The sequence below is a fragment of the Corvus hawaiiensis genome, chromosome 4 (assembly GCF_020740725.1).
Source record: "Corvus hawaiiensis isolate bCorHaw1 chromosome 4, bCorHaw1.pri.cur, whole genome shotgun sequence".
In the NCBI taxonomy this organism is placed as follows: domain Eukaryota; kingdom Metazoa; phylum Chordata; class Aves; order Passeriformes; family Corvidae; genus Corvus; species Corvus hawaiiensis.
In genome coordinates, this window is record NC_063216.1 from 3,518,842 (window position 1) to 3,546,601 (window position 27,760).

The window sequence follows — 27,760 nt, forward strand, 5'->3', positions numbered from 1 at the left end:
AAATTTGGCACCACCTCTTTCAAACTCTGTTGAAATCGTGTGTAAAATGAATATTTTTCTTCAACAATAATTTATTAACTTGAAGGTTTAACAAGTATTTAGGCCTTGATACCACAAAAATTCAAGTGATGACATCACTTAATACAATTTTATATGAAGAACCACCTCCAGGCTCAGAGTCCAGAAATTCAGAAACCTTCAAAGGACAACTTCCAGATGTGCTTTAAAGTCCACATATGAGCTTGCAATATTTTCATGGCAGGAGGGTAAACAATTCATACATACAGTTTTATATTATTGGCAATCTTGAGGAATATAACTATATTATTAGATAATTATTTCTAGGGGGGTTCATTTGTTTGTCTGTTTTTTTGTACTGTGGTGAACATATTAATCTTAACATCAGCATGGTAAAATGTTCTTTTAGTAGCCAAAATAAGGCTGTTGCATGGGGGAAAGGGAATAAGTGAGGAACAACAACAACAACAAAATTTAAATTTCTTATTACTTTGATGGGGGAAAAAACTCTTCCTGCATTGTTCTGTTCATTTATTTTTTGTGACTTGTACCTGATGGCTAAATGTAATTAATGAAAAATGCAGTATGGTTCTGGGGGATATCAGAGAATTTTCTGCATGTTTTTCCATTTAAAATAAGAATCATCTGAATAAATGTTCACTTTTTAAAAAATGACTTAATGTGCATGTTCAACTGCTCTTTTGTTTAAACCTTTCGATTCCTCTCATCTCTGGGGAAGATTTTGGGTTGATGAACACAAAAATAGCATGATATTCTGTGGAAAAAAAGAGCAATCCCCCAAAACCCCATCTCCTATTTCAAATGTGAAAAGAAGCGGCTATTTCCCAAAAAATCTCCAAATGAGGAGTTCCTGCCAGAGTGTGCTGTCTGCTAAATCTGAAAGATCTGTGTGTCCACTCATTCCAAAACCCACATTTGTATGGTTTGGAGAGATGCTCTGGTGGGTATCCCCTGCCTTTCCTAGAACATCCATGTACTCCAACATCACAATGCATAATCCAAAATCAAACCTGTTGGGGAGCTTTCAAAACTCCCATTTTACACTTTACTGAATCTCTTGGATACAGATATAACTCTGTTTGTCTTCTGCACAGTTGCTGTCCAGTGAGTGTTTGAGAAGTTAAAACTTCTTCACCAAGTTGTGTTGTTTATTTTGCTAAATAATTGCAAAAGGCAGATAAAAAAAAAAAGGCTTTTTGGTACCCCACAGACTGATACACATCATGAACTAGCAATTAGAAATTGAAGTGAAGAATTGGGAAGGAGCAAATAAATTCTAGATCCAAATTAGTGACCAATAAGTTGACCACTATTAACTTAAAGCCAACATCTGATGATTTAACTGTGCAAGGTTAGCCACCACACAGCGTTTGCTCACAGTAAACTGCTAATCTCCCTGTGCTTCTAAAACCAAAGAAAAATATGGAGGAATGCACAAACTGATTCAAATTAACCAGGACTCACTATTCATTTTATGAAAAGCACTGGGTGTGCCTTGCATCAAAAAGCAACAATTTGTTACGCACTGTGCTGCTACAGTGCTCCACAGCAGAACTCTTTAAAAATCTGAAGCATTCCTAAACTGTTTCACTTAAACATTTCTGCAATAAAATCTTATTGAACTGTTGCATTTATTAATTTTTTACACACTAGAGACCGAGTGAATGCAAGTTGGTTTTTTTCCTTTCTCCCTCCTATGTTTTTTTTTTTTTAAACTTTACCTACTACTAGCAAATAAACTATCCCTCTTTTTTAATAAAACCACGGCCTTGAGTTTTGGCCCCTTAATAGTAGCCTACATGGTCGACTACCCTTGGTGCTAAATTTTCTTAAATTGTATTTCTGTCGGTATATCATTTTTTTAAGCAATGGACCCTATAATAGCAAGCTCTGTTCTGTCAGGAGTACATTTTAACAGTGTGACACAAGTATTTTTCACTACAGGAGACAAACAATGATATGTATTACATGCAGTAAACATTGCCTTTGGTACATAGGGTTTTCTTAGCATTCATCTGTCTAAAATTTCATTGTGTCCTGCACAGGGAAAAAAAAACCCCTGCCTCTCATTATCTATTGCCAAGGGCTGTAGGTTTGTAAAGTGCCAACAATGCATTGTCACATTTCTCACAAAACAAGGGCTTGATTGAATATTACAAGAGTGGTAGAGACCCAGCAAGGTGGATTAAGGGATACTTTAATAGTGAAAACAAAATAACAAACCTTTCACTGAGCTGCTTAACTAACAGTATTGTAATCAATTATTTTTTTTTTCCTTAAAACAGGCACCTTTTCCCCAAAACAAGTAGGGACAAGAACACCATAAAATAGAGATGTTTGCCCTTGATAGCATCCTGGCAAGAGGAGAGGAAAAATGGCAATTTTTCTGTGGGAAATGCACCCAGGCCTGTGATTTTACAGAACAAGGACTGTGATAGCTGTAGCTCCGAAATTCACAGTGAATTTAGACAGGGGCTGCAGTTCAACAGTTAATCAGACTATCATACTCCCAGTTACTTGGGAAAACAAGTTTTCCAGTGCTTATGCACATGAAGTGCCCTTTAGGTACAAAGGGCCACCCCTGAGAATCTCTTCTCTGACGTCTTTGCCACGCTTTGGGTGGCTGTACACGACCTCACGTGAGCCATCTGCAGTGGGGTCAGTCCCTCTTTTCGTGCATTGGGTAGGCTGGGAGTGGATTTATAAATGGCTCAACACTGGCCCAATTCTCCTCTGATTCCAAGAAGCAGCAGGGCTGCTGAGCACTTTGAGAAGCCTCATCTGCGTTGCTGAACTCGAACACGCCGTTCCTGCAGCACCTCAAACTACAAGCACCATAAATGCGCAACGTGCAGAGAATTATTCACGAGAATAAAATCAATCAAAGCATACAAAATTACTCAGATGAAAAACCGATGCATTATTCACTTGTTAATTGATCCTTAAAAGAAATATGACTTTTCCCCTCCCTTTGGGGTAGAATCATCACTGTCAGGAAAAGAAAACAAGCGGGATTGACTTAATTTTTTAGAGAGTTTGGGTAAAATCACTATGCCACAAACCTATTTCCTGTTGTAGGCAAATCACTCACAAGCTCTCAGTTGTCTCTATTACGAAAACTGGAATGGGACATTTTCTCAGCTCCAAGGGAACAGATAGCTTGGGCAGAAATCCTGCAGTCCCAGGTTCACATGTATGGCAAAACTTCCTCCCTCAAAATCAGGAAAGGCTTTTTAGTGCCAGGGAATTATTGGAAAGGGATTAGCACAAGCACTGATTTAAAGTAAGCTACAAACATCTTGGTAAGATCTTCTGGGCCCAAAGCAGAGAGGTCTGCAGCACACAGTAAAGCAGCAGTCTGTATACAGAGGATGAGGTTAGAACAAACAACGTGTGGAGCTGGGGAGGGAGAGAGGGAAAAGGGGAAGCAAATGTCTTTTTAAAAGGTGACAAGACTTCTTAAAAGGCTGTTATGGAAATTACCAGGGATTTCTTCTTCCTGGGAATATTTTCAGTTAAAGCACTGGCATACAAAATGTCCAGTGGATCGATCACGGAGAGGCAGATACACAACTCTTTATCCCAGGCACATAGTTCATTTTACATCTGATAACTGTTGGCTGTTGTCAGGGCTGTTTAAAGGGTGGGGGGGTTAAAGGAAGAGAAATTTACAGCTGTTTCACAGAGACAGAGAAGAGATCATTCGCTCTACACAGCCTTCAAAAAGATATATAGAGAGAAGCTGGCATTGGTAAAAGCTGAGTTTCCTTGCCAAAGCCTGTAGCCTTATGAGATTCTCTATGCATCTTCTTAGCCGAGCTGAAGAAGGTTTGGCTGGAACAGAATTGCTTCTCACCAGCAACATCTGCTACAAGATCTGGAGATCTCTGTCATAACAAAGCCTGTTTTCAGATTCCTGCCCTCCTGTAGGTGCTGAGTGCCAGATGAAGGGGCTGGAACAGGATAAATGGACTCTGCAGGCCCTACATCCAACTGAGGGGGAATTGCCATAAGAATGGGAAAACGCAACCATAAACTCCCGTCCAAGGGCCCTTCCGACAAGCTCTGCTTTGGCAGAGCCAGAGGGCGGTTCACAGCAGATATTCTGGAGAGACTTCTCAACATTATGCTGAGCTCCTTTGGCAGTGCAGGTCTGTAAATGTACAAAAAATAACTCCAAGAATCTTAGGCTGAAATTTCGGCGCTGGGTGGGGTCACAATTGCTGGCTTTTTGTTCAGGAAACTTCCCTGTCCGACCATGCAGGAGGCACTCTGGCAGTCACGCTCCACCACCTGAGCTGGGACCAAAGCCCGTTTGGGACAGCTCCAGTGACCCAGCAGGGACAGGTTGCCGTGTGGTTCCCCACACACCCCACACTCACACAGCCAGACCAGGTTCCCCAGAGCAGAGTCTTGGATGTCTGGATCCATGAAGCAATTTATTCATGGCGCAGTAACACAGAAACTCCTCAAGCTCATGCCTCCAAGGAGGGACCCCAAACTAAGGAAACCCCTGGGCTTTCATCCCCTCAAGGACCAAGCTCGAGGTTCTCTGCGGTTTTCCTGCTGAGCTATCAGCTCCTGCCCTTCTGTGAGTGACCACAGGTCCCTGAGCCCCTGTTGTGCAAAGTAGAGCTACCTGCACGGGCTGTGTTCCTCCACACTTTTAACTCTTTCCTGACTAGTATGTCTAGGCTCCGGGAGGACCTGTCCGAGGAGGTTCCCACCAGCACTTCCCTCACCCTGACAGAAAGGAGCTGTAAAACTGGAATACCTAGGCTGGGAATGCAGAGAAAGGATGTGGAGAAGAATGGTACTGGGCTACAGGAGGCCATCAGAAAAAAACAGTACCAGAAAGGCTGAGAGAGAATCTTATGAGTTGCCACATCAGCCAACATTGCTCGGAGAGCTACTGCCCAGAGCCTTCACTGCTTTGCCCATGCAGCCATTATGTGTCAGCTCTGCAGCCTGACCTCTCCCACTTTCTCACAGCATGGCTGGGGGGGCGGGGGGGCGGGAAGCTCAGCTGCCCTGCTCTCTGCACCAGAAAAAAAAAAAAAAAAGAAATTATTTGATCCATTTTAATTCCTTCATTTCTAAAGAATGCAATGTTGAAGCATCAGTGACAACTGTGTCTTTAACACAGCTATCTATAAGGACTGCCAGGTAATTAGGTTGCTTGATTTCTTGGGACTACAGAAAGAGCCAGGAAGTCCACGATGGGCACACGTGTGGTAATTGCTGTGTAATAAGATGCTCACCCATCTGTCCAGAGTCTTGTGTATCCATTCACTTCAGCTCCACTGACAGACACACAGAAGGCCAGTCTGACTTCAGCATTCACAGGTGACATTGCTAGAAGAGGTTTGTCCACACCTGCTTTTTGCTACAGCAATTAAATATTCATGCATTTGCTACAAAGCTTCTAAAGAAAATGAGAAATACTCATAAAACTAGATTTAAATCAGCTCACCTTTGGTATTCATCCCAGACACTTTACAACTGCTGGAAAAGGTGTTGACTACTCCTAAATAAATGCATGTGGGGGTAAAACCAGACAAACTTCATATGCTGCTCACAGCTCTGTATCAGTGCAACAGCCTAATGCAAAACAAAGCCCTTGGCTAGTGCCACCATGAGACTTTCACATGTAGACTAAAGATAAAGCTGGGAACCTGCTCACCTCTCTTGTGCATCAAGCTCATAGCAATAGGAGAACAAGCAAGGAGGGGAAACTAAAAGCAGGCTGCATTTTGCCATAGTCATTACTGGATCTCCTTCACCATCCTCAGACACAACTCCTTTTCTTGTACCTGCCCACCACAAATTTTGGGTGAAGCCTTAAAAAACCTCTAACATCCATTGTTAAAAATCACAAACTAGAAACTCTGTGCTTTGGTGCAAGCAGCGACTCGGCTTGTGGGACTTTTTGGAATCACTGCAGCAAGTCGTGAATGATGTATGAAATGAAAAATCCCTGCTCACTGCACACAATTCAGATAGTAAAATCTCCCTGAAGCATTAAAAAAAGCACTTGAACGTGTCATTTTATTTTTGTCCTGTACCCAGAAGACTCCCTCATCTCTCCCCAAGAACATGCAGATACCTCAGCTATCACTGGAGAATGAGAAAGCACTCTTGGAGCTAAAGTAGATGGGTTCAGTTTACACAGAGTTTCCAGGAAAAGATACAGGGACCTGGAGCAAACCAGACAGAATTATATTGGAGTCGTGTCCAGGCCTTTCTCCAAACACAGTTTTTTTGGTCGTTTTTTAAAGTGATATCTAATCTCATCAGCCTGACTCTATAACTTGATTGACCTTTGGAGATTGCATTAAGGAAGCAACAACAGCATGCTCAATGTAGTTAGGGCCATGAGAAGAAACATTTGATATAAATATCATGTGTGGGACTTGACATCATTTATGTTGGGACAAATACAGCAACATGCTTTGAATTCAGGTCTCTATTCTTTGTTGCCCCTTTACTGGATCTTTTTTCCGTGCCTGCCCTTTGGTAGTGACCTTTTAAATCTGGCAGAGCCAAATGTCTGCTGCCATAATTTAGCCATCTTTGGACATGCTGCATGTGGTGCTAGTGCAATGAGATAGGAACATTTTCTTGTGGTTTTTGAATTGCGTGGGGTTTTTTTCCTTTTGGGGGGAGAGGGAAACTGTGGCAGCAGCAGTACAGAACACAGAGGAATGTTGGATTGCTCTCAACAGGGATTTCTTCCTTCCCAGAACTGCTGCATGCAGTGGACAACCTCTGTTCACACATACAGAGAGCCCCCCCAATCCCTTCCTCCTCATCCAAAATGACAGAAGATCTCCAGAATTAATCTTGCAGCAAAACCACTCCATTTGGAGCACACAAACTGTCACTCTTTCCCAATCACTAAAAAGTGGGGAGTTGCCCAGTTTGCTGGTGCTCATTTTGAGCAGAGGGAGGATGGAAAATTGACAGCAAGACTACAAATCTACGGAAGAGTGATCTGTCCAGATGCAGATGTCTTGGTGGCTGCATTTAGTTTTAGGAACAGAAAGCAGGGGTCCCATCTAAAGACAACTGATGTTGTCTTCTCTTGACAAGTTTTCTTAAATTTGCAATTTAATAATTTTTCCTCCCAAATTTCAGTGATGAGGAAGGACAGTCACCTACACTGGCATGACATATCTGTCATCTTTCAGCACTCTGGAATTTCAGGGAAAGCAGGGAAAAGGGTGCAGCTGTTAACATTTTCACTTCTCTTGCTTCCTCATGCAAAAACCAGAGCTGTACCTACTCCTCCTCCACCTTGTACACAGCAGAAGGAAAAAGGGACTGGGGGGATCATCAGACACCTGCCCCTAAGGCAGGGGCAGACACAGAACTTCACAGTGTATCCTCCACGCCCCCATCAGCAGTTCTGCCTCCAGCAAGCAGCACTGCAGTGAGGATGAATTAACCAATTAGATTGTTAGGGGTTTTTTTGTTCTTGTAGCAAACCAAGAAGGAGACAGCAAAGACACTGGTAATATCTGCTCTATTCCTCCTATAAGGAAGATGCCATCTCTATGTGTCACCACCCAGTCCGGGAAGCAAAGCACTGCTGGCAGCTGCTGTAGCACAGGGGCTGTGGAAGGGTGCTCTTCAGTGCCTTTCCTCAGCAGACAAACACACCAGGCCTAGGCTAGATTTGGTTTCACAAGAGGTCAGCTGAAGCTTAAGGAGCCAAAGAACTGGGGCTTAAAAGCACGCATAAAGGAGCTCTTCAGAATTTGGGGTAAGACAGTTCTTGAGTGCCTTGCAGGGATAGTGGTTTCCAGGCTTGCAGTGACAAAAATCACATCTTTCCACTTAGGCAAGATTTTTTTCTGGGAAACTTAACATGCTTGCAATCATTTTCTAAATCTGTTTCCTTCTCATTCCAATTTTTTTTCTTCCTTTTTTTTTTTTTTTTGGGACGGAGGAAGAGAGGGAGTGGATAAGAAATACTTGTCCCCTATATCATCTTTTTGATACTCTGCTAAAAGCAACAGTATATTTGTTATATAATATTGACAGTGTTGCACAAATAAGCCAAACAGGAGGCACGTGGGAGTTGGTGGCAAGAACTAACTTTTTCAAAAAACACACCTTAAAACCAGAAGGATGAGGAGGAAGAGCTGGGTCTCAGAAGAAAAGGGTTTATGGTGGTTAAATCAGACAAACTTATAAAGTGGTTGTACGTCTGCTGAAACAACCTTACCATATTTTTATACAAGCACAGATATAAAACAGATAAAGATTGCTTTTTCAAGCGGTCACAAAGAAAACTGTTTATCTGCCACCATAGTGAGATGATGTGATTAATAACAAGATTACTCAGGATAGTTCGTTCCAGAGTTATTTGTTCAGGCAGAGTGTACATACCTATCAAGACTGATAATCTGGCAAATTGCAGTAAATTTTGCAAACATATACTGGCTTTTATTCAGAGTAAACCTCAGGGATCTTGTAGCAGAGGAGGTATATTTGTATGGGGAGGGAAAAGAGGTGGATGAAAACAAGCACCCGCTCACCGCAGCAGGGAGAGGTTGTGCTTCTTGTGCTCACCTTCAAATTACCCCATGGCCAAGTTGTAGAATAACTTGCACTGGGTGCTACCACCTACCCTACACATTTCAGGGGTGCTCTTATAAGACATACTTGTACATTTTACCTGTAATTATCAAATGAGAGCCTACGAGGAGCAGGGAGAATAAAGAAAGGTGCGGTTATGGCGACTACAGGAAAATGCTCAGGCTGTGCTGCACCTGGAGACAGAGAGTAATTGGGACCCTGCCTGGGACCCATCAGGGGTCATAATGAAAGGCCTCAGAAGAGCACAGAAGACACCCACTGCTGGATGTGTGCTCGTGGAGCTGCCCTTGCTCTTTGTTTTGCTCTCTGACTCTCTTCCCAGCAGTTCACTCCGCATTATGACTGAATTAGGTAAGGAGGTGCTGGGGGAAGTGCTCTTGGCTAACTTCAGAGTACAGCCAGGCTCATTAAAACCAGCACATTTGCTGCAGTGTGTGCAGCATTTCCTCTACGTTTTAAGATTGTTTTAGTAAGCGAAGTTCTGAGCAGAAAGAATACATTTTAATTTAGTTTTTAGTGGCCCCATTATAAGTATTCAATGTCATGCTGGATTTTAATTTTATTTTTTATTACTATATGGAGCACAAAAAAGCATGAATGGAGTATCTTAATAAAAATGAACATATTCTTCTAGAAGCCTGAAGCTGCTAAGTACACAGCACTTGTTCATTAGCACAATTTTGGAGCATGAAGAGAAAGTGCATCGAGAACCCAAGATGCACAAGCATCAACACAAAACCTCAGGGCTTTTTAGTAAAGTTTTGTCTCACCTCCTACTGCTGTCTCCCAGGAAAACTGTGGAGAGCAGAGCCCACAAGCTGCCAGTGGGTTGTAGAGACAAGCCTGGACTTGGACCATTAAATCATTCACCAGCAGTTTGATTTGGGACAGTGGTACGTAGGATTAGCATACAAATAACCATCCTTCCCGTCAGAGACAAACAGGGCAAGGTTGTCACAGGTGTCAAAACTTTGATTGACGTCCTAGACACGGCAACAAGGTGCCTGGCCAGGATGAGAGCCGTGGGTTTGAGCTTTTCCTGGACCAGGGGGCCAGGGAGGTTTGTCAATAGCACACGAAGAACAGGGACACAGCAATTCAAGGTGGGTTTGCATTCCAATTTCAAATATTTGGCTTTACATGTTTCTAAATTAATAGGCCCTATACCTTTCAATAGAATTATTCAGGGTACACCAAGTCAAGCATGTAGTACACATTTGTAGGATTAGATTTAATGTTATTTTGGTAGAGAGCATTCTTAAATGTATCAGATTACAGATTAAGTAAGGAAGCCAGCAAAAACACTAGTGCAGAGCAGCTTGTTATTGCAACTGCCCTCCTCCTTAACACTTTGTATAAGGCAGACAGACACATTAGGCTTATAAAGACTTATTTGAAAAGGTTTTTTTGTAAATCCACACCTCAAATCCTAGAAACTTCTGAATTCCCTATAAAATTTGTGTAACGCGAATTAGAAAGGGAGAAGTGAAGTCTGTTCCTTATGGGAAAATGAGTTTTTAAGTTTTCTATTGTCTTAAAATCTTAATTTTTTAAAACAAATTTTGAGAAAGGGTGGTAGCTCTGAACTGAGCTCAGTCCTGACTTCCGAAAAAACCCCAAGATTTATGTAGAAACAGCCACAGTGACAGAAGATTAGAAAATAATTCACAGTGATTGCAATTTCCATTCCTAATCTGCAGCCTGTAACTCATTTGAAGTATCCCTGCCTAGAAATTTTTCCTTAAAAAGTATCTAAAAGACAAAACCAAGTTCAGTGGTTGTTACTTGAACTATTGTTAGAATTTGATCAAGAATAATAAATGCTTCTGTTTCTTAGAGTGAACACATTTACAGAAGTGGTTAGTTATTAAAACTATTTACATCAACTTTTCTCTAATACATATTTCTCTTTAAAGCATCTGCAAAGAAATAATACGATAAAACAGAATAAAACAACATTTATTTTATCCCATGGTGGATCAGTAATGCTGTTCAATGCAGGGTTACAATATAATAAATACTACCCACTAGGCTAAAACCTGAGAGATGGAGTATGCTGATATTTATGGCTTGGACGCTTGTCATGAACAAAAATCAGGTTGAGTTCTCAAGCATTTTGAACATTGTATCAAAATAGATGAAAGAATGTCAAGAGAGATGTGATCATTTCTGTACATTAAATCCAAGGCTTTGAGCTTTGTTAAAAACAAAGGTGTGATAGCAGCAATACAAGAGCAAGGGTGCATTTACTACCTGGTGTAGGATAGAGTTTTCTTAATCAGTCCAATACAACAATTACGGTATATTCAAATGTACAACTTGACATTCTCACTAGCTCTCACCCCCCCACTTCAAAATTCTAAAAAAGATACAATAAATCCATAATGTTCTCTGCTCTTACCTCCCACCCCAAAAATATTTTATCTTTTCATGTTGTGCAATTACCACTTTCATCTGCTATGTGCCAACATGAGATGTTATCATTTTCGTAAACGAAAAGATGAAAAGTTTAAATTCCACTACTACAGAACGCCACTTCACTCAAGACCTGCAGGGGAATATCCCAAGGAACATCCTTCCAGAGACAAGCACACTCTGCTCTTTATAAAAAGTAGTGATTTTCTGCTCATGAAAAGTTTCCCTGTGCTGTGCTTTGCTATAAAATAGATCAACACAGTTCACTCTAGTCCCAAAGGAAAATATCTTGCAGTTAATAATTGGGATCATTGTGCTCTTTGAAAAATAGGTGCCAAATACTCTCCAGTTGCTGGTAGCTGCTGTTCTGATGTCAAGTGGGGAGAGAGACTGGATCGTGGATTCCTTATGCTCTGGATCATGGATTCCTTATGCTAGCACTCCACCACAACATTTTAGTACATCCCTAAATTAAGTCTGCAACTAACCATGCCAGTTGCCACGGGGTTGTCAAAAAATGCTCCATGGTCAGCATTCATTTAAACTCAGTCCTCACTGGTTTCGAGAAGATGAGATCATGATCATCTTGCAAGTACCTGTAGAACGTGGGATGAAGAACTCCCCCATGATCGCTACGTGTAAATATCACACCAAACAGATATGCAGAGATTTATACGCAATTTGAAAGCTCTACATGAAATTTGATAGATTCATACATACAGCTAAGAAAAGATGCACCTTTCTAGAGATGATTTGGACATCCTTTTTTTATTCTTAAATTATGGATCTACTGATCTCCACAGCCATTTTGAAATGTCCCCATGAGATGCAATGAGACCCAAGTGTTGAAAGGCAAATTGATTCAGGATAGGCAAGAAGCAGCTTCAGGAAGATGTAAAGTAACAGCCCCAGAATTACATTACAGGGAAGGAGGTGTAGAACAAGTAAAGCTTTTTGAGAAGGTTGCTTCAGATGTTTGTGTCTGAAAAACTTCAAAAATTCCAGAATATTTTGACCCAAAATCCCCCAAACATGTAACTATTACTTAAATTTATTTAAAAGGTCATCCATTAGTATACTAAGGAATCCATTAGGAAATTAGCCATCAAATAAATAATGCATTTGATACGGTATTCCCAGAATATGGATTCTTAAGGACGGCGACAGTTAAGACTAGTTTCATTTGGAAACCATATCAGTGTTGCATACTGTGTATTTTGGTTTCCAAATCCATCATGAATATACTGAACTTCAGTGAGAAATTAAAAAAGAAAGCAATTTCTAAAGTCAGGAGGGCTAAACAGGTGTGCAACAATGTTAGCTCATTTTGATTTTTACATGTTATTCAAACATTAACATCCAGAAGGAATGCTATATATTTGCTGGAAGACCTGAAAAATACAGTAAATATCAAGTAACAAAATTCAGGAATAGACCTTTTCTTTTAATTACATGGTAGGGACTTGAGGGTTTTTTTTCAGTTTTGTGTAAAATGTCCCCAAAAATTAATGAAAATTTCAAACACATTTAAAAAAATTAGAAATGTGCATTTTTTTAAGGAATGGATATGTAGAAGAAATCAGAACTTTTTAAAGGCATCTCTGTGTTAGGCTATTAGAACTCGATATTATTCTACTACATTATGCATGGATACTTTGTCTCACATATGCTTCTGGTCAAAAATGCAGAAATTGTCCAATTAAACCTTGGCTATCAAATCCCATGTCACAATGCAGTTGATAATATTCATTCCTGAAGTCAATAACTTTAATATGGCTATTATTTTAAAGATATTTCATGAGAAGTACTAGTCGTAAAGTCACTTCTGAGGAAAAAAAAAATTATCAAGGATGAAAACAAGAAAGTTGCATTTCTTTTAAAAGAGGTTACAGGAAATACTAAGCAGAACTACTGAATTGTTGTTCTTTCACCAGGAACGTTATCCCATCCTCTGGCACTGCAGAATTACTTCGTCTTCCCCAAAATCACTGCTTTTATTAAGCTTTACTGAGCTGCTCTGTATTGGCAAAACCTTTGTAGTAAAATAATTTTCCATCAAAATACACGGCACTGTAGCACTGTAATGAAGAGCTGTAGGACAGGCTTTAAGAGGCACGGTACTTTCATCTGAAAAGTCTCCTGAAATTCTTTGAACGTTTCCAGGGGATTAATGAGGTATTTTGACAACACACGCGAAGCGTAAGGTTTTCAAGAAGCCTTATAAGAGGGAAGATCCACATTCTTGAAAATTAAACTGTGTATTTTAAGCCCCTAAAAATAACACAATTATTAAAAATTTGGCAGCTCTGAAGAAAACTACCAGCAGATACGGGGAAACACATGGAACTACTGAAGAGCGTCAAACTTGAGTACACACATTTCACAGCATTTCAACATGACTTAAACACCAATTTTAACAGCTTAATTGAATGTTTCTTATTAAAAGCTATCACAGATGAACTAAAATAAGAACAAGCTAAACTAGCCAGAGTGTAACTAAATCAAAAGCATTATTCTTTGCAAGTTGGGTGGATTAACTGTGAGTGTGTGCATCACTCTCCTTATCCCTTTCAACAACTGTTAAGGTGTTTGGAGGTTTTCAAAACCTTTGGCAATTTGTGGAAAAGAGAGTATTCTTGCCTTTTTTTTCCTCTTTCCAAGACACACTAAATGATACCATTTATGTAAATTTAGAAAAACACCCATCACACACAGCAAAATTAGAACAAATGAGCTGCTACACCTACCATTTTTTAAAGTATTTAAAAAATATTTTTAGGGAATGTTCCTGCAAACTACTAGTCTGTTGAATGCTTTAATGCATTGCAACAAGAATATTAGTGTATAAATAAGGGTTCAGTTCTAAACAGCTTTAGTGAAGAAAGTGGAGCTCTCAAGCCTCACTTCCATAAGTACCTCAATATTCCTGAAAACCCTGCTTGAATCTTTAAAGGTCTACCCTTATTTAATCAAGCTGGGCAAGAAACATGTTGAGGAGGCATTTTGAAAACAATTTATAACCCACTACCTATGAAAATATGCACACAGAGAGTATTTATACATGCATTTAAGCAAGCTGATAGCTTAGGTGTTTGTAATACTGCCCATGACGTGAGAGAGGAATGGGATCTGCTAATCGGCACCAGGCCACAAGACATTTTAAGTCTCTCTAAGTGCTCCTACACAGTAATTTTTTAAAATAATAATTGCCTTTAGAGTGTGAGCAGTTGTACAGGAAAAAGCTGTTTCCTAAATTCTGCTCTTTTCAGTCTGCACTGAAGCTAAATATTTTACAGAGGCAATGTCTTTATAGTGCTTATGGTTGAACACTACTTTCTGTAGTCAAGTCTTGTTATTTACAAGATCTTCTCCAATATCCAGTTTTAGAGGCTTGGCTTTTCTCAGGTCTTTATCAGCAAGTGGGGAAGAGAACAAACCCAACGTGTTCCATCCCTTTCTTTGGGAATGGTGATCTACTAATTTTCATAGCTGTTCAGTGGTACTTTTAAAGTCTGCAGTATATTTACAGAAAGAATCAATACCGAGGTGGAGGGGGAAGAGTGGGGGGAGAGGGTAGACTTTCTGTCATCATCCTCCCTATTCTAAATAAGGTTCTAGATGTGTATAAGGGCAAAAATTCCACCCCAATATATTAGTTTTGTTAATCCTTTTCTTATGATCTTGCATGCCTGGCTAGGGAAATTATGCAAAAAGTAATAAAAGTTCTAATTCAATTTCCATGTTAAGAGACGGATTTGGAAAAAAAAAGATATATATATCAGAAACCATATTCTTTGTGTTTACTAAGAGATATGCACTCCAACATTTAGTGTCATGGAGCTGGAGTTAAAACCAGAAACGGCAAAGATAATTTAGCTGCATGAATGCCTGCTCTTCAGTAAAATGCTGCCAAAATTAAATAGGAATGAAACAGCACTTTGTAGTCATTGGTCGCTCAGCGGGGTTTGCGTAGTTAAAAACCTAAGTGAAAAGGGTGATTGACCTACATTGCAACTAGCTTAGCACAGCTGTACTTTCATATTTCTGCTGCATCCGAGGAAGCTCATTATTTAATACAACTGAGTTACATGTAATTGTTGGTCTTTTATTTTACACTTCTAGGGGCCAGATATTAATCTCAAATGTGCAGCAGGCATTACCGTGCATCTGGAAACATCCACGGCTGCCCATTCGCAGGCAAGGCTAAGAGAAGGGATTGCACACAGTTGCACCTGAAATTAGGAGGCTGCCCAGGGGTAGGAGAACCTCACAAATATGCAGAAATCAAATGAGCAGATGGAACAGAAAGCAAATCCCTTGGTACCCCAAAGGCAAACGCTCTGCTGTTTCCCTATTGTTTTGAGCAGAAGCAGCCCAGAACGTGCAACCAAAGCACATTTCACACAACTCATACCTGCGGTTTAAATAAGTAATAACATTCCAGTTAACAACCAGTTTGACATGTTAACAGCCCAAGGGCTGTTAACATAATGACTGGTCATTAATGGCAGTAATGACAGATTTCAAAGGGAATATCGTGCTTGTAAATGGACATGCTGCCAGTCAGAAGAGAGGACAGAGCAGGATAGGCTGATGCATTAAGATGTCACCGTGCAGCTTTGGAGGAAAAAAAAGGGAGAAAAAAAAAGTTCTTGCATATTTCACTTACTATAAATGGACTTGAAATGTTGGCGTAAACCTAAGTTCCTTAAATTAAGTCTTCACTTTCCAACCCAGAAGTGTATAAGCAGAAGACAGAAGCCTGCAGGGGAATTATACTCTGCATATCATTTTCATGGAGTGTATTATTTCTAACACTGAGCCCTTTCTTTACTCAAGTCAGTTCCCATCCTCGTTAACAAAACGGAGCTCGTTCCTGCCACGGCCACCCTGATACCCTGGTGTCGTACGCCACCTCGGAAACCACTGGAGTGCCTTACATGAATCAGATTCCAGGGCAAAGCTTCTCACACCCGGAGCATCTTTCAAGCTCATTACCTCATTAAAAATTCCTTCCATTCCCTCAATCCCTCCCAATCTGGAGAATAAGGTTTTAATGTAGTATAATTAACTAATTTTACCAAAGGAGACAGCTAAAGCAAAGCAAGTTTTGAAGTTCTGAAGATACAGAGTATTTATAAGAAGCTCAAAGTGGGGACCTCAGGGCTCAACTGCAGCACGAGAGCGTGCATCAGGGCTGAGGGAGGGGGTAGTTTTTTTGTCAGGCATTTCTAAATGAAAGATACCGGAAATATTTTTGCAAACAGACAAACACACAATCACACCATTTATGAACACAAATGTGAATGCCAAAGCACCCAAACTGGCTACATGATTGCTTGTAGCATCTGTAGAATGCCTGTCTTATTGAAAGGCATAATGAACACTGAGAGACAAGTTAATAAGCAATTTTACTCTTTATAGTATCGTTCAAGCCACATATCCTCTAGAGGGCACCACATAAATTAATAGGAAGCCAGAACAGTTTTACACGCAGCAAAGACTCCCTTTATGATTAAAAAGAAAAAAACCTAAGAAGATAGTTTGAAACCATAATCGAACTCTAATGTGATCATTAGTACAATGCAATTTGTTCCTTAAATTCGTATCAAGTGGGTTGCTAAATATGAAAGCTTATATGACTACAAAGCTAGAGAAAATTTAACTAGTTTGTACATTAGCATTAAAAAGATGACTTTTATAGGTTCACTGCATAACTAAGTAGATAAGATGCAATGAGGCAAATGACTATCTGCAATTACCTTAAGTGCATCAGTTTGAAGTTTAGTGTAAATACCAAGTTTAAATCTATGCACTCACAAGTATCACTCAAAAAAAAAAAAAAATCATAACAAAATAGCTTCATTAAGACTCAATAAATCCAGAGACAAAAATCTGAAACATCTTAAAACCAGTTATAGGATTTCTCATGTATGCTGGTTTCGTGTGCAAAAGTAAAAGGTGTTGTGTGTGAAGAAAAAACTGAAACACCAGTTTTGAATGTGATCATGAGAGAAAAAGACAAAAAATTCTCCTTTCTCTGAATCACTTAGTGTGAGTTTTAACAATCTGTTAGCAAAATATTTACTCCTGTTAAACCTTCAAAGACCAGAGAGCAAGAGCGTGTGTGAATGCATCTGTGCTGGGGAAATGCTTTGCTCATATCTTTACTACCACATCATTTCTGGTTTTGATTTTAAACATTTGATTTCAAAATAGTAGATCTGCTGCACTAGCGCTTGGGAGATTCAGTAAGCTCAAAGTCTCCAGTAAATTTGGAACTCAGATGAAACAGCCATAGCAGTTCTCTCGCTCCTGCAGGCATTTGTTGTGTAAAGATTATTAAAATGGGTTTTGAAAGTTGGGATGTTACTTCCCCCCACCAAAAGCTTTTCCAAACCCTCTCTACACACACTCACCTAAAGACCACAAGTGACCTAGGTTCATGTATAACAATTCCCTTCTGTTCCAACAGTTTTTAAAAGTGAGGTTTTGTTACCTACTGCTTTGGCAGCTTTAACACAGAGAGTTTAAGATGCAGCCTCTATGCTAAGTTCCCAGCACTCTATCTTGGGTTCAGCTCAGAGCTTTAATAGGTAGAAGAATACTTTTACCATTAAGAAGTCTAAGCCCATCTGAAGAACCTGATCTGCCTTTCAGCCCCAGCTCAACAAATGCACAATGTGTTTGTGAAGGTTTTTGTTCCACTCTCTTTTTCTAGAGGTGGTTATGTGGAGAGCCAGAGTACCAACAGCTGTTAGTGCTTTAGTCTTGTTTCCTGTTCCAACCAACCCACGGTGTAAAGCTTGGGAACTGATCAGTGTGTGGGAACCTCCTGTTTGGTACCTGTACTTAAGCTGAACTTAGAAGTTAACGCATTCAAAAAGAATTTTAATTTTTCCCCAATGTATTAGCGACTTCGACGTCCCTTTAAAAGGAAAAGGCTTCACTAAAGGGGCAGGGGAAATATTCCCAGGAGTTCACCTTAGCCTGGAGCAGCTAGTCTCATTAGACCCCCTCTACAGGGAATGGAGGAAAGGTGTTGCTATAGGAAATAGGTGCTCGGAATCACCTCAGAGGAGCCTTTTCTCTCTATTTACTATTGAGAGCCCAGGGAAACTAAACTTCCCAGTTAAACTTATGTCTTGCAAAGCTGCCCTATTGACACATGAGCTGCAGATAAACTATCCTGGTGCTGCTTGTCCGTACTTTGCTATGAGTTATTCCTCAAAAAGTTCTGAGAATGTAGGTCCACGAGCAAACAAGAAGATAAAAAAGCTGATTTGGTACCTCTAACAAGTGGCCACAGGTTAGCCAGCATCCCACCCAGGTCACCAGCTGAAACTAGGAGCAGAGGGGATTGGAGCTCAGACACGTGGTTACTAAAAATGGGGAAGACAGTTGGGTCATCCTGGTCCAGCTTCTAACAGCTGAGTGGCAACATTCACAGAAGCTTGAGTGCCACAAATGAAATCCCTTGGCAAACTAAGAGGACAAAAGCGAAGACGGGTGAAACACGCCTCCCTCGCAGGGTTCAAATCCTGCCCTGAAGCTGGTGAAAACCATGCATCTGGTTTCAGGCTGCTACACCTGGCCACCACTGTGCTGCCAGGAGGAGGAGACCACCACCTCCCCAAGAGCACGGTGCTGTGGGAAGCATGGGGGGAATTACTCTCTTCTACACCAGTATCAGCATCAGAAATCTGGCAACCACCTCCACAACCTGGTTGTGTGCACTTTTTGACTCAGACTTTAATTTAATCTCCATGTTTCAGTACTTGTTTCCTCATTTCCACACATACTCAGCCTTGCAGCCCTGCTTATGCGAGAGCAGCTCCATAGGGAAGGCTGAACAGATTTCCCGAGTTTGTCAGCGAGTGGAAGAAGGCCGTGACCTACCTCAGATAGTCTCTGCGACAAAGGATAAGGTTGGCTTTGGTGTACAAGGTAGAGCCCACCTCCCCCAGGCGACAGTCACAGCAGGCACATTTCAGGCAGTCTTCATGCCAATATTTGTCCAGGGCCTTTAGAAGATATCGGTCTTTAATCTTACGGTTGCAGCCAGCACAACCTTTCGGCTTGGTGTCTGGCTGGACTGAGAGCATTTGTATACCTGAAATACAAGAAGACAAGAGAAGAGTGAAAATAGATATTCTCTCAAGTACAAAAACTCTTGCCCTTTTCTTCCTCCACCTCGTTGCTGCTCCCCCCCACACCCAGTTCATTTAAAAGTCAGTGGTGTAGATAGGATAAAATAACCTAGTCCGTCCACAGCAAGCTGAAAACAAGGCTAAGATAAATTTGAGAGCAGAAACTTCCACTGCTCTAAGTTCCACAGCTTCTCTTTAACACCTCATTTACCTGGTCTCTTTTCTGAAAAGAAATATGATTTAAAAAATAACATAAAATTTAATGATTTAAAAAATAAATAAAATTTCAGCCACAGTATGCAATATTTAGCAATGCAAAATTTAAATAAACAGCATATCTCCAAAACTTAGCCACCCAAAATTTAAATAAACAGGGTATCTATATGGCAAACATAGTTAAGTCCACATATTTGGACTTATCTGAACTATCTTCATAAAATATAAAAGCATTTCAGATTCCAAAGAAGAAAAGATTGAAGCTTTTAGAGGCACAGGGCAAGCGTTTCTGGGAGACTTGACATAGAAATTTTGATGCTGGCAGGGGGGTGTTTTATTTTTTAATATTTTAGTTCTTTTTAAACATATTAATGAAGTGATGAGATTTCCAAAGACTTCAGTACCAGCAATGCCAGTCACAACCTGCAGTGTAAGGACCCTCTGAAAAACCTGATCTGCACAAGGTCAGAGAGTTTCCAGTTTGTCAAGGAAAAAAAAAAAATAGAAATGCTGCCCCACTTTCCAATCCCAGTTTTAGCCAACAGCTACCTCAGGACAAGGAGTACAGTAGTGTCCATTAAGTATATATACACCTTTTGATGTAATAGCTGAGAGCATTTAAAAAACCATTCAAACACCTGAAACACTGTTTAATGGACAGAACTGGCAAAAAGTGGAGCACAGCTGAGTGATGTTACTCAGAGCAACACAGCCAGCTTCCAGGGATGCATTCAAAAATCAATTGCCCTCGGCTTTACAGTAAATGGGGAGAGGTCGCTGCCCCAAAGTGCTCACACACTGGTCTCTCTGGTTAGCTGCATGAGCTGCCATCCCACTGCACTCAGACTAATTCTCCGAAAGTTACTTCTTAGGATAAGCAAAATAATAGCTCTGTGGATATTTTAGTGGACATCAAACAGGCACAGGAGGGAAGGGAAGAACCGACGACAGCAGCTTATCTCACTGTTTTAAAGCCAGTGATGTAACTTGAAAAAGATGTTACTCATTAGAACATATCCGAATATTGCAATGAGGATTTGCCAAGACTGGGGAACAAATGTTGTTGCCAACAAGCAAATCCTACTCCAACATTTGGGGTATGGAACCCTATTATTATCCAGAGACTGGAAAAGGTCAAATAGATTCTCAGAGCAAAGAAGAACAAATTCAAGAGCCCCTCATCATGAATATTCTACTAGCTGGAGTTAAGAAAGCTTGGCAGTCCCAGCCTCTATCAGCAGACCTTGGCTGGTGCTGTAACACCCCACCACAGGCAGGCAGGTTCAGGGGGCTAGAACACAGACTAGCTGGGGTTTCTTTGGTTTGGTTTGTGTTTGATTTTTTGAAATCTCTCGTGAGAAAAGCACGGAAACCAGCGTAACCTTCAAAGCAGTGGTAGAGTGTGCCTTTATGGATATCAGGGTTACAGAGACAAGAGGCTGAGGCATCCCAGGGATCTCCACACAGGTGTACGTGGAACGCATGGAACCTACGTGGAGCACAGTGACTGCATGGCCAGTTTAGTGACTTTCCGGTGCTCCCAAGCTGAACTCCTAAGTCCCACCTGCAAAGCTGATCGCTGAGTTAGAAATAGCAATTCTTATTGCAACACATGGGCACGGCAGCCTTGCTCCCCTCTTTGCAGTGCAGCCTACCACACACCTTGGAGTGTGACACATTTCCGTGGTGGAGGAGCCGTTCAGTGGTGCGCAGGCAGTTCTGCTAGCGGACACCCCGAAGCACCCCGGCAGTGCTGCTGCACCACATCTGCAGCTCATGATAGAAGTGTAAGGCCTATATTTTTCTATCAGCCAGTTTAAAATTGTCAGTGCTGCCCCTCCCATCACTCCCCAGCCGATGCTCATAGCTCCTCACCACGTAGTTACTCCTAAGATCTGTCTCTCATTCCCAAGGGGGAGGATGAGATCCAGCGACCTGCATAGGGCACCACAGTCTGTGGCAGATCTGGGAACGAACACACACATTTCCTCTTGAGAAAGCACCACGAGACAAAGGCTGAGCCTTTGCAGCATTTTCAACTGACAGCTGACTCCCCTGAATCCAGGGTACATCACTGAAAGAGCAAAGTAACATGACTACAAATAAACGACTCAAAGCATGAAAATATCAGAGATATTTGGTAAGGAACCCTTTACCAGACCGTAAAGGGAAGTCCTGCTGAAACTCTAATAACATCACTTGGTCAAAAAGCCTTAATCTGTAACGTTGCTTATCGCAGTAGAGTGTAAATATAAACTAGGTGCCAACAACAGGCTTATCCCCAGACCCTCTCTTTGGCCGTATAGAGGACAAATGCACAAAATCAGCCACAATTTGTATAAACTTCTTGTAACTTGGTAAAAAAAAGTTTAGAAGCATGAAGGGCTGTTCTAGGACTTTAATCTTTAGCTTGAGGGAAAACAGAATAAACTAGGAGCTAACACAGTTAAAGGCTTTAACAAAAAAAATCTTAATGTAAAAATTTCATCGCCTGATAAGGAAGCGGGTTAGAGAGTAGAGGCTGACAGTCTCTGATCCAGGCTGATCTACTGTCCTGAGCTGTCTGAAGAGAACAAGATGCCACAGAAACATGGCCAATCTAGTGAATGTCTGAGCAGATTGCAGTAATCAAGCCTGATAATTCCCGAGGTATACGCTGCAAACATGAGGTTATTGTATTACAAATAAAACTGCAGCCTGCACATAGCCTGCACAGCTTTTGAAGTATTCGCTACACGAGGAAAGTAGGCAGAGCCCTGTCATTCACACTGGTTAGACCAAACCCTTCTTGTAGGGGCAAGTGCAAAGGGGCAAACATGCCACGGAAGGAGTATTTGCAACCCTACATGCCTATTTTCCTGATGCAGAGAGAAAAGGTGGTGCTGACACCCCACTGGCAGCATCTCCAGATTGGGGATTCAATCTGCAGCAGCTTTTGGAGGGAAGGAATGCTCTTCTGCTGTGATAGATCTGATCTGTTCTCACTTTACTTGCAATGAAACTGGTTCTATTTTATTATTTAAAAATCCCCGCTTCCTTGTAAAAAAAAAAGTTATGCTTTTTTTGAAACATAGGAGGGTTCTAAACAAAGTCAAGAAGTGTTTGACATATCTCCGAATTTGAAAACGTCCTTTTCTTCACACGCCCCGTTTAAATTGCTTAGTTCTGACAGCAGAACATTTTATTACTTTTTTCCTGTATTGTATGAGCCACTGTAGTGCAGATCACCTCACAGACCATCTTTCTTCCCTTTAACATTCCCATAAGATCTCTGATGGTGTTGCACTTTTCAGATACGTGCTCGTGTATTTTTAGCTCTCCCTTAATTTGGCAATAAGAATACCTTGCAGTTTACTGGTGCCCAGCTTTTCACAGGCTGCGGTTTAAGTACTCATTTATTTCCTAGGACATGGGAAAGGCCCTTTCAGAGGCTGACAGCACCCACAAACCCATCCAAACTGCTCACTGCTGAAATATCAGGTAGCAGTGCACAGCGCTGCTGCCTGGTTGCCTTCCTCTCCCCCTCCCCCAGGAAAGCAGAGCTTATGGAGCACTTTCAAAACATCATACAATTCCCTAAGTGCTACACCCAGGCTGCAAAAAAAAAAAAAAAAGAAAAATCAAACCCAGCTTTCCCTTCAGTTCTGCAGAGTCCTACCCATGCTCTGCATCACAGAGCAAATCTGTTCTCAGAACTGAGAAATTTCAGTACCTAGTCTGTCACTGTCAAATAAACCCTTTTTATTTCACCCCAATATGCTTTCAAGGGCTTCCTCTATCCTTCCCTCCTTTCCCTCCCTTCCTCCACCCCCAGTCCCCAGGATACTGCACAGAAACTGCAGAGCTGTGTCAGGAATAAGACTTCTTCATCACCATTCACCACCTTTAGGATTTTTGAAGTGAGAACTTAATAACCTGACTTCCAGGTTTTTCAGATTTCTTTCAATCTCCCCAAATAAGTTCGATGCAACTGGCTGCCCTCCCTGTTTATTGTTATTATCGTGTGATGAAACACTGTCAACTGATTTGTAACTATGATTTCGTGATAAAGAGGAAGGGTTGCTGGAAAAAGCTAAATTAGGCTCCCAGGGAAGGGAGAGAAGCAAAAATCCATCTCACTCAAATCATCACCCTTCTCAAAAATCAAAGGGAATGAAGATTTGATGTAATGAACTATATTGTGTTAGTGATTTAGAAGCATCTGTAAGCGGGATTAGTCCCTGGTGAGCTGAGCTGAGCATGGCATGAGACACTCAGAACTCAGCTCTTGTTTGTGGTACAAGCAGTCCTTGGGAGGAAGAGTTGGATATTATGCACTGGATCTCTTACAAACTTTTAAAGACCACTCTTCCCCCCTTTTTCAGAGGTATGCACACAGTTCTACCAAGGACAGTAGCACAAACAGCCCAAAAGGGAAAACAAGCCTCTATTCAGAAAAAAAAAAATTAAAAAATCAGTTTGGAGCAAATTAACTATTGGGTGGATCAGTCTTTAAAAGCAAACTGACAGACAACACACAGTCAACGAGAGCGTTAGGGGTCTAGGAGGAGATAAAAAGAATACTCTTCTGATGCTTTCCTACTTTGTAGCTTCATCCTAAAAGCATTCAGAGCTCCAGTAATTCAGGGCAACACACACAGACTTGGAAAAAAAAAAAAAAGTTAAGCTTTCAGAAGCTAAGAAACATTTCAGAACTCATATGTAGCACATCAGGAGTCGTAACTAGTTTTAGATTGGCATGTAAATTGTTCTGTGGAAAATTCTTATTGCCTCCGAGACCCTGCTATTCTGAGTTATTTGACAGTTTAAGGGAAATCATAATTAAAAAAAGAGACATAAATAATAGCCTGTGCAGTGTGGTGCACAGAAATAAGTGGAACCATTTCATTTAAACTCTGGTGAGCTTTTAATTGCCTGGATTGCATTGTGAACCAGCCTAACGGTTGATTGCCTCCATTATGCTCTCTTGTTCTGTGCCATTCATCCGCACAGTCTCAGCTTCTGTAGTTAACACAACAAAGTAACCGCAACTCCATAACACTCAGGGGTTTTTTAAAAAATAAAAGTAAGGATTTCAGTACTCTGAATATAGTCTCTTCTGTATACTTTTGAGTTAATTTTCCATGGTATATAACTAAACTTCACCTCCTGCCCCTTCTTCTACAGAGGAATCTGCTTTTTTTCTTTTTTTATTTTTGATTTTTTTCTTTCTTTCTACATAAAGGATATGGGTTGGGAAGGAGGAGATGGAAAAAAAAAGGAAAAGAGAAGAGGTTAGGCAAAAAATAAAAATGGGAATGCAGTCCCACAGCTGGGAGCAGTGATACAGATTAAAAGAATTTGGCCAACATGGCTAGTCGATTGCCAAGAGACACCAAACAAAAGATTTCTCTTCTTCTTTCCCCTTCTCTTTTTGAAAGCTAGACTGGGCCTAAAAGCTTGTTTCTCTCTGTTCACTGGCCCAGAGCATCCCTGCAGGCTGTAGCCCCCTAAGGGACAACACAGCAAATAGATGTACCCAGATCTCAGGGACCGGAGCTGCTTAGCTATGTTCCTACCCCTGGCGTGTCCCCCCCAGCTCTCTCCCCCAGCCCCCCCACCACTCTCCCCCTCCTTTCTTAGAGCAGTGGTGCTGGGAACCAATTTGATTCCCTTTTTCTCCAATGCAGCTGCAAGGCTCAGAGATACTGACATTTTTCCACTCTTATCAGTTTAATTACAGTTACCATGGCAGCAAAGTGCTAGTGCTTGGCAAAGGCCAACAAGAGATTTGCAAGACTGAGTTCAATTTTGATGCAGCTCACATGCAAAATAAAAAAATAAATAAGAAACATATACTCCACAACAAAGAATCCCTTTTCGGAGTTAGACGCTCAAGCCCTTTATGCCAATTCCTTTCCGAGCATCACAAGGATGGGGAGAGGGAGGTGTCGGGGACAGCACGTCGCGATGTTTGTTGCACCGAGCAAAACGAATCGGTTTAAAGCGCGGTCCTACAGAGCTGTCCTAGGAAGCGGTATTTCGGGTCTCCTCAGAGCTCACGCTGGCACAGCCGCTCGCCACGGCAGCGCGTTGGGGATGGAAGAGGAAGGAGGACCCCCCGCCTCCCCCCGGGAGCGCACCGCTGCGCGCCAGCGCCGGCCACCGCCGCCTTACCAAAACTTTTCTCCTTTTTCTGCATGAGTTGATTTACGGGCGCCTGGAGAGCTCCTTCTCATTGAAGCACCAAATCCCGGCAAAAGTAGCAAGTGCTTCCCCGGCTCGGGTCAAGTGAGCGGGAGCGCGGCGCGCCGCAGCGGGGGCGGGGGGCGGCGGGGCTGGGGGGGACGGCACACCCCGAGCCGCCGGCCCCGCACGGCGATGGCGAGCGACAAAGCCACATGCTCCCCTAACTCTGCCGTAAGCCTATAATCCCAGCGGTCTCTTAGCTTTGTTGTAACAAATGGGTTTGATTAAACTGTCACATGCGGCGTTAGCATACCGTATCGTGCTCGCTAGGAAGGGAGAAGGTGGGGGGAAGAGAAAAAAAAAAAAAAAAAAGGCGGAAAAAAAGAGAAATGCTCGCAGACAGAAGTACCGCTTCGCAATGCCAGCCTGGCTGCCCTTGCCTCACGCCGGTCCGGGAGAGGGAGGATGCGGGAGCCCGGACCCGCAGCCGGTGCGCGTCCCTGCCGCCCCCGGCCCGCGCTGCCCCCCGGGCTCCCCGCCCCGCTCCTGCCTCCGCTCTGCCCAAAGGGTTAACCCTGCACCGAAGCAGTTGCAAATTAAACTGCCGTACGGGGAGGCTTGTGGATTAAAGCCGGGGAGTGGGAAATTAACCGACTCCCTTGATAATTGAGAGCATGTTTCGAGAAGCTCTGGAAGAAGCAAGAATAATAATAACAATAATAACGGGGAGGGGGGTAGTGGTGGGGCTGCAATTCATTGTTAACTTTGACTGCTATTTCTCGAGACATACAGTCGGATGGGTTTCGCTCAGCATCCTCTGCTTGCATGTATTTCATGTCTCATCATAAAAATAATGAAGCCTCACATGATTTAAACAAAACAGTCTCGGCAGAGCTGCAGCTTGAGTGAAAGTTGCAGTGCAGAGATGTGTGTGTGTATTGCAGCCCCGGCTTATGACTCAGAGAGGGAGAGAGAGAGAGAGGGAGAGAGAGAGGGAGAGAGAGAGGGAGTGATGCAGGCACACATACACAAATGACCCAAAGCTTATGTACACAGTTGCCTCGCTTACCTTCTCAATTAAGCGATACAGGGGAGGCAGTTCAATAAGCACAGTGGCTGCTTTGTAGCTCTTCTCCTTGGAAAAGGTCAAAAAGAAGCATTGTTTGGGGAAAAAAATAAAGAGGGGGTGGGAGAGATGGGGAGGGAGATCGCTATTCTTTAAGTTTAAAATAATGAGGTCCTCAAGGATCCGCCAAGTAATTGTGTTGACCGCATCCGAGCTACAGGTGTCCTCCTTTTAGTATCTTGCAGTCCAAGGCTGTCTGTCTCCGTCCTGGCTGAAGACAACTTACCTAAAGCAGCGTGTGAGGAGCCGAGTTGAATGAAGTCAGGGCTTTATCAGCTGCAAAATGCAATCCCTTACCAGCCAGACATAATACAGCAAAAGAAAAGGTCACTCAGTTATTACTGAGCCAGCAGAGCCCAGGCAGCTCTTGTGGAAGACCACAGAGAAGCAGCTCCCTTCCGATTTAAGGCTATTTACCTCTCCCCCCCTCCACCCACCCACCCACCCTTCCTCTCCCCCCTCCCAACTCCCCCTTTCTCTCTCTCTCCCTCTCCCTCTCGCTTTCTCTCTCGTTCTGCAGCTCGCTCAAGTACAGCCGCCCTCGGAAAGTGCAAAGCAGCCAGGAGACAGATTGGGCTTTGTTGGTAATTTCCCATGGTGAAAATTTACAAGCCTGCAAGTGCAGTCAGCAAAACCACATGCATATGCTAGACACAAACACCAGGGACACACACACACGCACACACAAGTGACCTCTGCTGAAGCGGCTCAGGATCACCTTCCCAGAGAGTGCTCCAGGAGCACACCCGGGCAAGCAGGGGAACGTCGTGCCCCCCACCCGCCATCACTCCTCCCAAAATACTTTGCTTAAACAAAACCAGAAGTTGCCCACGCAAAAAGGCAAAAAAGAAAAAAAAAAAAAAAAAAAAGGAGGAAAAAAAAAAGCAGCAAGATACATATCTCTCTATTAATGAGTAATGAGAAAAATCCCTGAAGGTGAAAACTCTGCCTGTCTCCGTGCTAGATCTGAGCTGCTCAGAAAGCAGTGGAAACTCCAGCGTGAAAGTTTCCTGCTCCCCAGCGCAGTCCCGGCTGTGCCACC

General features: G+C 42.1%; 1 protein-coding gene across 3 annotated transcripts in view; it reads right to left on the bottom strand.

Moving 5' to 3' along the window:
* The window catches only part of LMO3 (LIM domain only 3), a 56,454-nt gene extending 29,316 nt beyond the window's left edge, over positions 1 to 27,138 (bottom strand). The window contains exons 1-3 of one of the 3 annotated variants that reach the window (XM_048301827.1): positions 26,945 to 27,138; positions 26,662 to 26,727; positions 18,958 to 19,171 (exon numbers count right to left, since the gene is read on the bottom strand). In XM_048301827.1, the coding sequence (XP_048157784.1) occupies positions 18,958 to 19,163 (206 nt within the window). In that variant the 5' untranslated portion in view covers positions 19,164 to 19,171; positions 26,662 to 26,727; positions 26,945 to 27,138. Of the gene's footprint in view, positions 1 to 18,957; positions 19,172 to 25,580; positions 25,713 to 26,661; positions 26,728 to 26,944 lie in introns of those variants that run through there. The other 2 variants (XM_048301828.1, XM_048301826.1) reach the window with 2 other exon arrangements.
* Positions 27,139 to 27,760: the final 622 nt, after the last annotated feature.